The sequence below is a fragment of the Octodon degus genome, unplaced genomic scaffold, assembly GCF_000260255.1.
Source record: "Octodon degus isolate 3935 unplaced genomic scaffold, OctDeg1.0 scaffold00013, whole genome shotgun sequence".
In the NCBI taxonomy this organism is placed as follows: domain Eukaryota; kingdom Metazoa; phylum Chordata; class Mammalia; order Rodentia; family Octodontidae; genus Octodon; species Octodon degus.
The window spans coordinates 17125541-17135657 of record NW_004524589.1 but is presented as its reverse complement, the minus strand read 5'-3'; the positions used below and the strand labels follow the sequence as shown (position 1 = coordinate 17135657).

The window sequence follows — 10117 nt, the reverse complement described above, 5'->3', positions numbered from 1 at the left end:
AAGTTCACAGAGTGATTTATATTTGTTGACTCTAATAATAAAATATCAAAGATTGTATTTTACATTCTTATTTTCCATGTTACTGAATTTTTCTAGCAAACAACTTCATTTCTATTGTATTTAGAATAATGCAACACTGTAACAATGATTAAATATTATTTAAAAACTACATGTCCCCTTACTTTAGCCTGCTGTCATTCTTGTGTGTGTACATGCATGAGAAAGAGAGAGAAAGAGACACAGACAGACAGACAGACAGACAGACAGACAGACAGACAGACAGACAGAGAGACAGACAGACACAGAATGGGAAGCATATGGAAGAGTGTTATTTATCAATCACTTTTGAAAATTTACCCTATTCTTTCCAACTCTGTTCCTAACTCCAAGTACAAACAAAAATAGGAGAGAAAACAAAAGAGAAAATGAAGGCAGAAAAGAAAAACTAAGAAGGGATGATGGAAGAAAGGGTAAAGGATGGGAACAGGGGAGATGACAAGGTAGTTGTCTCAAATTTTTTTTATTAATCTTTCTACATTGTTCAAATAATGAATATTTTCATTTAAGGCATGACCAGAGAGTCACCAGTTCTCTGTGTACTGTTTGGGAAGAACCTAGTCTTTTGGTTGTCTGAAGGACATTTAGCAATGGAAAAGGGTATTCTTTATTTCTTACTCTTTGTTCAAGATCTATTGCACCCTTGGAAAATATCACATAAAGGCAGAAGCAGCATCTTCTCAGTCTTACAGTGAGGTCTACTGATTTTTGTCTATAACACAATTCATCAAGAAAAAAAAAAAAAACAGGAGTTTTTGAAAACTGATTGGTGCTAGGGCTACAGAAGATACACAAGATGATCCTAGAATATCATATGGTACAGAAAGTAAGGAATTTCTTAAAAAAATAAAAGGGTGAGGGACATGTCAAAAACATAGAAGCCAACTTTGAAGGTTCCCAGTGGCCAAAGCTATAGCAATTACAGGGGTAACATAAATAATGTTATTTCATATCCAGCCCAAAGTATAAATACACATTATATTATAAATACTTTATTTTAAAGATTAAAAAGAAGAGACATACTTAAAACAGTGTTAATAATAGGTATTCTTCCTCCTACTTTAAGTTCTACCACCTACTCTCCCATTCCACCCTCTTCAGGATGGGCTGTACTTAACAAACCATTCAGTGAATGCAGCGAATGGAGAGAATAGGAACTTTACAACGGAGACACCTAGAAGGTTGAGTGTAGTTAACCAATCACGATGAGGGTTTCTCAGAAAGGAGCAGCTTGATATCACACCCCCACAGTCCTAGTGGGTGGCTATAGCAAGCCACTGTAGACCAGGTGGCTGAGACATTCAACAGCTCCCCATGCTCCTGTCCAAGATCAGAGCACCAGGTTCTGAGGCTGGGTTCTGAGGGCCCTCTTTCAAGCTATGAACTGCACAAAGTGAAAAAGAGCTGGAGATCTCTCTGGAGTCTGTTTTTAAAAGACACTAATCCTAATTGTGAAGGGTTCCACTCTCATGATTTTATTCTTCCTAAAGGAATTTCTTAATACCGTTACATAGAAGTTAAGATTTCATGATACACATTTGTATTTAAGGCACACACTTTGGGTCCCTAATGAACTCTGATACAGTATTGTAAGAAAGACACTTGGCTTCTGTGCTATATTCTTCTCAAAGTTTTGAAACCCTAATTTAATTAGGATGAAATATCTGACAAATTTACACTGAAAAGCTTTCTCCCAAACACCTCCACAGTATTTATCAAAAATGTCAAATATACGAAAACCAGAAAAATCTGAGAAACTGAGAGGAAACTAAAGTTGCATCATGATTAAATGTACTAGGGTGTCCTGCAGGAGACTCTGAAACAGAAAAGTAGACATTTGGGGAAAAACAGTGAAGCTAAATAAAATGTGGAGGTTCTCAACAGGAGTTGTCAGATACAGGTTCCTCGTTGGACCACAGTCATCTAAAGGATGAACAGTGGGGAAGTTGAATACAAGGTACATAGGAACTCTCCAGAGTCTATTGAAATAACACTGATCTCATTCATGAGGGCTTCTCTCTTTTCAAAATTTCTGCAGATCTAAATCTGTTTATGAAATAGTTTATTTAAATTTTTTAAAGTGAATGCTACTTGATAGCTTATGCAAGGGTATTAGCAGGCACTTGACAAAAATCAGGCAGATACATAGCTCCTAAAAACAAAGCTTGAAATATAATAAGCATTCAATATTCTTTACTGAAAAAACATAATAACTATGTTTGTGTATCATATAAGCTGGTTATTGCAATTGAAAAGTTTTATAGTGTTTAAATGTTAAGGTCATAGGAGAAATTACCAGAAACAAGAGAAACAACAATGTTTTCAATTACCAAAGTTTCCAAAAGATATTCAAATCAGGCATAACTGAAGGAACATTATAGAAGGGATAGCACATGCAATCAGTTAGCAAGCTGCCCAGCCAAATGGAACATTGCTGTAAGGGAAAATGGAGAGGATCTGATTAAAAGTAGGTATGTTTTCTTTTGTGAACTTGAAAAAAAAGATATCATCCCCTCTCCATCTCTTGTTCATTGTGGTGAGCTCTAGTCTTCTTTGTTCCCTTTGTTTTATTTTCCTTTTTATTAATATATATAATTCCTTGTCCTGCTTACATTTTGTTTTTCTTCCTTCTTATCATTCAGACTTTCTTCTATCTTTCCTCTTTTATGATCTGACAGCCCAGTGTTGAAGGCTGATTCACTGTCATGCAATTACTCACACCCTTTCTTCTGTCCTCAGGTACTTGGTTCTGGCCTTCCCATTACTCGTTAGCATTTTCTTTAGAACACTTTCACACATTTATAGTGTACTTTGTGACTCATCTTTGTGTATGTTGCCTACACCTAAAAATGAATATATCTCATCAGGCTTGTTAATTCACAAAGGTGGAAAACATTGTGGACCTCAGTGGCAGGATTTATTTGATACAGCGGTATTGTCTGCATTTAATATAAACTAGGAAGAGAGTTACATAGGGGAAAACATTAACTCAGCCAAGCTTTTTTTATCCCTTTCTTTAAAATGTGTTTTTTAAACCCTTATCAGTTTTGAAATAATTTTACTGTTTTCTGATCTTCTACCTGGGAAATTCTAGAGAATTCATTTAATCCTTCAGCTCACCACTTGTGTTGGGTAAAGTGGAAATATTCTGTAATGCTTTACTTGACAAGAGAGAAAGATCAATCCCAAATATGGCTGAATAACCCTTCCAGAAAAATCTATGAATTTATTTTCTTTCTTTTTTTTTTTTTTTTTGACAGTAAGGGAAATGAATTTTTATTATCAACTGAATTGTATGGAAAAATCGAACAAAATAAATTAGACCCATGTTAAAACAGAAGGTCAGCTAAGTGTCCAAACATAAGGATATAATGGACACAGATAAGTGTCAACTCCTCAGTCTTTTTTAAGAAGTTGAAGTCTTTCAAATGCAATTTTGCTATGAAGTGGTCCAGATATCAACAGCACATGCGAATGACGCCTAACAAGGGTGGTGATCAGGGACATGTTTCCTTGGTGCTGCTTTGATGATGTTATCCATACACAGAATCACCTCTGCTGTCTCAGCTGCACTCAGTAGAACCTGCCGCTTCACTTGGAAGCTTTCTGTTATGCCCAGCAGTGCCATGTCGCCAATGGTACCTTCCTTCATATCTAGTCCAGCAGTTACTCTGCCTTCACTATGAGCAGCTTGGAGCTGGGCCACCAGATCTGCACTGTCATAGCCTGCATTGTCAGCTATGATGGTGGGCAACATTCTCAGGGCTTTAGCGAAGGACTCCATTGCAACAGCTTCTTTTCCTGGTGTTCTGCTAGCAAGCTGTGTCACAGCATGCACCATCAGCATCTCAGAACAGCCTCCTCCATAAACTGTTCTCGGATCCTTCACAGTCTGGGCGAGAACGCAAAGAGCATCATGCAACGATCTTTCTGCTTCATCTAGAATTTGTTGAGTGGTGCCACACAGAACAATGGTACACACCTCACCCAGGGCAACCCCAGAAAAGTGAATCAGTTTGTCTTCTCCAATCATAACTTCTTCAATAAGTTTGCAACTTCCAAGCTTCACCAGTTCCGGATGATCAAAAGTAGAGGCAATTTCACCACCTGTGACAAGAGCTAGGCTTTCCACACCTGCAAAATCTGCATGCTCAATTGCCATGACACCAGCAGCACCAAAGAGCTGTTCAGGGTAATTATAAATTAACTGCCTGTTAATAAAACAATTTATTCCATGCTTAAGAATACGTTCAACTTTCTCCTTCATTTTTTCCTTTTCTGCATGTTCTATCTCTGCAACCTTTGCTGTAGAATCCACTCTTAGCGGGAACCAAATATCTTTATCTTGTCTGTATCCATCCCAGCATTTGCAATAAGAATTTTGGCATTTTCAATTCGCTTTGGTTGATTCACTCCAATTTTTTTATCTAACAGAAAGCCTTTATCTAAGTAGGAATCTTCTAGACCCCCTCCCAGCTTCTTGATGACATGTATCACCTCCAGATTACCAGAACCTTTCAGCCTGAGAACAGCTTCTACAGCTAACTTGGTAAAGTGGTCTTTGTGATGAGGAAGAAGCTTTGACGATAAGGTTGTTCCTGCAATATTCATCAGGTCCTGACGGAACTTAGCTTCATCAGAACCATGATCTACTGCAGAACTCAAGAGAGCCTCTCTTGCAGCCTTTGTGGCTTCTCTCCAACCGGCAATGATGGTCTGTGGGTGAAGCTTTTTTGCAATTAAAGACTCGGCTTCCCTTAGTAATTCTGCTGCTAAAACAGTAACAGAGGTAGTGCCATCTCCAACTTCATCATCTTGAACTCTTGACATATCAACTAGAACTTTAGCAGCTGGATTGTCAATCCCAATGTTTTTTAGAATAGTGGCCCCATCATTGGTTACCATCAGAGAAGCATCTCGTCCACTGCTTAAAAGAATTTTGTCCATGCCCTTGGGTCCCAAGGTGCTCTTTACCAAGTCTCCAACAGCGATGGCACCAATAAACGAAGACAGACGAGCTGTCTCTGCCCTCTCTTCATCTGCTCCAGCCTTGAAGATGTTAACAGGCGCAAGAGAAAGGGATGCCATGGTTCCGAAGAATTCGGCACAGAAGCCAGCCCATCGCAGCTCACGCCCGGCAGCCCTATGAATTTATTTTCAATCAGTATTTGAAGGGAAATTTCCATGTACATTTTATTCTGCAAGGCCATGAATAAAAATGAAACTATAAGATACAATCTCTGCTTTCCAAGAACTTTCTATTTGGTTTGGTATATAAGGAACTCATTTAATACAGCTGAACATATTGTAATGAAGTATATGAATGAAGCTGTGACCCCTAAAGACAGTGTCATGTAGTTTTTGGAGATGTTTGAAATCATTAATGGATAAATAGATTCCTGAGAATCTTCTAGAAGTTCAGAAACCAACATGCTATGGCAACACTGGTGGCAGTTTTGTTTTCAGGTAGAAACTTGATTCAGATTCTGGTATTACTGCATGACAGCTCTATGATCTTAGGTCAATTATGTTTCTTTTACTTCATAGAAATAATGATATAATCTTCCTAAGATTGAGTTCCCCATAGCATTAGCAAATACAATAGTAGGCCAAGAGATTGTACAATGGAAGTGACAAACATGACCAACATGTCTCTAAGTAGAAGTAGAGGATTTAAAAAAGTAATCATGGAGTAGTACTCAGCTACAAAGAATGATAAACTTGAAGCCTTCATATTTAAGTGGGTGCCACTTGAAGATATAGTTATTAGTGAAATAAACCAGACCCACATCTGTAAATATCATACTGTTTCCCTAGTATAAGGACTTACAATTACGTATATGGTTAGGTTTCTAAATTTCTTTGTAAAAATATGTAAATGCTTATTTCTACTTTTATAAAATTATCTTTCCTTCATATTCTGTAAGTACTTAAAGCTCAACATATCAATATTTGATGGAAAATACCTGTCCCGTGATATGCCAAAATGTTTGATATTTGGACAGATAGGGTAAAACGAACCACATATATTACAGGTTAATAATTAGCTTCTCTTCTGGAGGGTTAACAACCTAAGTTAGTAGTTCAAAATTGCAGAAAAGGAAGGGCAGCAAAGTCAGCCAACATTTTGGCCCTAGTCTTTCAAGGTCGGTGAAGACTTGGGACATAGGAGAACTTGTACTATAACAACATGTAACTCAGTTGTGCTCCAAATTTTCTGATCAAGAAGATTATGGAGGGGCCGGGGAGATGGCTCAGTGGAATAAGCGCTTCCTTGGCAAGTGCAAGGGTCTGACTTCAATCCCCACTTCTGCCAAAAAAAAAAAAAAAAAAGAAGAAGAAGAAGATTATGGAGCCACAGAGGAATGTGTTCGATGATGTATAGTGTGCCTGGGGAGAGTCACATGGAGACAAAAAGCATTTGCTCAGGCTTTCACAGAGAGCAAATTGGTCAAGCAATGGCAGTGACTCATCCTCATGTCAGACACTGACAAAAGGATGTACAAAGGGTGGCACAAGGCTACAGGATAAATCCTGAGAGTACTTGGCTGACCTTATCAGATACAAAAGTTACATTTCTTGTTACATAGGTCTTGCTATATCTTGGCCTTAACCATCCAGAGAAAAGTATAAAACTGATGTATATAAAGTAAAGCCATATTAATATGATGAGTTGTAAAAGGCTCAAGTCAATAACTTCTGAGGATAACCCACTAATATTATAGACTGCTAGACAGTGTTAGATTGTTTAGTTAAATTCAAACACCTACAGTATTTAGATGCCAATAGAATATTCACCTCTGACAAACAATTTTAAGAAAAGATACAAAGGAATGATCATTTTGTATTTATATATACAAAATAAGATAAATTTATAGCTACTTTTGCTTACTTCAAAGAGAAGAAAGAGGTGTACTAACAGTGCTTGGACAGAATATACTGTCTGCTTCTTGTACTATGAATAACCACTAAGAAGATAACAATGTACAGTGTATTGATTATAAAAACTGTCCTATTGGGGCCGGGGAGATGGCTCAGTGGAATAAGCGATTCCCTGGCAAGTGCAAGGTCCTGAGTTCAATCGCAGGTTCTGCAAAAAAAAAGAAGAAGAAGAAGAAGAAGAAGAAGAAGAAGAAGAAGAAGAAGAAGAAGAAGAAGAAGAAGAAGAAGAAGAAGAAGAAGAGTACAAACTGTCCTATTAATTAGCTGTGAAACTGTCTCATTCATATTTATTTCTCAATAAAAAAGTAATCAGCAATAAAACAAAGTAGTTTAGATGCTTCTAATGAAAAATGAAAATCCTAAAGGATTCAGCCAAACCAGTTGAAGGAGATGGTTTTATTTTTGACTATGTTAAGTTTTGACCAAGCTTGGTTTTGAGCACGCTCATCAGATCATGATCATCTCAGTATTAGGTTGATCAGAAGAAAAAGCTAGAATCTTGAGTTTAGCAAGAAGAAATAAACTTTTCACTTGATCTGAATTAGGCAGAAAGCAAATGCACACCATGTCTACACTAAATAATGACCATCAGAGTACTCTGCACATTTATGATTCTTTTGCAGTTTTCTTAGCATTATTTTTCTCTCCATCTTCCTCTCCCTCTCCTTTACCCTCTCCCTCTCCCTCTTTCATTCCCTCCTTTTTGTAGAGTTCAAGAAACATTCCAAACTATGGTATCTTGGTCTTTTAGGAAAATGTAGAATAAAAAGGCCACTCTCAACTCCCTCCACCTATCACCCTTGCAACAAAAGAATCGCATCTGAGATGCATCCTTCCCGACCCACAGGGCGGCCACCGTTACTTCTGGACACGAGAATGCAGAGAAGAATCTAAACATATAGACCTTCTTCAGTGCCCCTTGCCCTGATTTATCAGCCGCAGATCCTTACTTTTGTAACCCAGTCTATTTTTTATGCCTATGTGCTTCTTCTTCAATCCAAGTATTAAAAACATACAAGTTCACCATTTATCTTTTCATTTCCTTTTGAGTATTCCCATGTTGAGTCATTATCAATTAATAAATTTGTATGCTTTTCTCTAATTAATATCTTTGTGTAACAGAGGCTTCAGTGATAATCTTAGATCATGAAAATCAGGTGTTTCCAGCCCCATGTATTTCTTTTTGTCTTAAAGCAAAATCTATAACTCACAAGTACAAGCCACTATCTTCTTTCGTTAACCTTCACCACATAGATATCACCTGGCATTGTAGAAAGCACTCAATAAATTCCTATGGAAAATGAATAGTTTGTTTTTATTTAGAGATTTGTATGAAGAGCTGGAAATTTCCACTGGCCAGGAACAGGCAAGGCAAGGCTGCAGCCATCCAGCACTTAGACACAAGGGCAAGAAGATGAGCAGAATGGAGGGAAAAGCCAAAGCAACAACCAGTACTGCAGAGCCACGCTGGTCCTGGAAGAGCCATTGAAAGCCCTCTTCAGGCCTTGCACAACAGAATGGCTCATTCTCAAAGCTGAAACTAAATCATTGAATAGTAACTGGGCATTGACCCTTGAAGAGACTACAAACTGACTGATGGGAAGAGATGGGGCGCCTCAGGGATACATGGCCAGGTTTGCAAATTTTCTTAATGAAGAAGAGCCATTGAATTATTTTCAGAGCATGGGGACAACATGCAGGCAGTTGTGAATCTAGCTACACTGTGGATTAACAGTGGGACCCAGAGCAAGCCATTTATCCTGACCGCATCAATTTCTGTATATGTAAAATGGGGTAGTAATAGTCTCATTGCAGGAAGTTGTAAGAATTAAATTAGGACATGGAAATGGCTTAGGAAAATGCCTGATGCATCATTACTACAATCAGGAGGTGTAATTATGATTGGTGTTATATGTGTGTATTGCACTTATAATGAGAAAGGGGAGGGATGTGATTGAATCATTAACCCTCAACACATAGATATCACCTGGCATTGTAGAAAGCGCTCAAATTCCTATGGAAAATGAATAGTTTGTTTTTATTTTTTGTTATTAAGTTTATTGGTGCAATTTAGAAATACATGATGATCACATTCATCATCTAGAGTTTGTACCTGTACACAACATATCTTGATTCCTCTTTTTTTCCCCACTCCCTTCTCCTTCTTTCCACCCCTCTTCTTCTTATTTTACAAAGCTTTTTTTTCATTTTATCCTTCTTTCATCATTTATTTCTTTTCCCTTCTTTCTTTCCCCCTCATCTCTCCCTAGATCCCTTTTTATTTTGAACAATTTCTTCCTATTTCATAATATCTATTTTACATTTTGGTTCTTTTTTTTTTTTTTTTTTTGTCAGAACTGGGGATTGAACTCAGGCTCTTGTGCTTGCCAGGAAAGCGCTTATTCCACTGAGCCATCTCCCCTGCCCTTTACATTTTGGTTCTTATTTACACTTTTTGGCTTCTTACACCAGAAAGACAATGTGGCATTTATATATTTGTATGATTCATTTCACCAAAGAATATAGTTTCAAGGTCTATCTATTTAGCAATAAATATTTCAAGTTTATCCTTCTCTATGGCTGAGTAGTACTCCGTTGTATTAAAAAAATCTTTTATCCATTCATCAGTTGATGGGGATTTAGTTTATTTCTAAGATTTAGTTATTACAAACTGTGCTGCTATAAACACAGGTGCAGATATATTGCTGAAGTATGACTCATTTCTTTTGGGAAGATATCAGGAAGGAGAGTAGCTGGATCAAATGGGACCTCTAGTTCTAGTTTTTTGAGAATATTCACAGTAATTTCACAGTGGTTGCCAACAGTCGATACTCCAACCACAGCCATTCTGACATTTGTTAGTAGTTGATTTCTTAATAGCCATACTTTTTGGAGTAAGATGGAATCTCAATGTTGTTTTAATTCACATCTCTTGAATGACAAGTGATGTTCAATTTTTTTCATATATAAATTAATTTTTATATTTCTACTTCATCTGAGAAGTGTATGTCTATATCAGATGCCTATTTTTGTATTAGGCCTTTAAATTTGAGAGGTCTGATTTTTTTTTCAGTTGTTTATGTTCTACATATTAGTCCTTTGTCTGAGGAACAATGGG

At 37.2% G+C, this 10117-nt stretch overlaps 1 protein-coding gene across 1 annotated transcript; it reads right to left on the bottom strand.

Moving 5' to 3' along the window:
• Positions 1 to 3538: 3538 nt before the first annotated feature.
• LOC101580952 (T-complex protein 1 subunit beta-like) lies at positions 3539 to 5157 on the bottom strand. Its single transcript, XM_012513620.2, is given in 2 exon segments — positions 3539 to 4380; positions 4383 to 5157. Coding segments are annotated over 2 exon segments (1605 nt in total). The 5' UTR covers positions 5146 to 5157.
• Positions 5158 to 10117: the final 4960 nt, after the last annotated feature.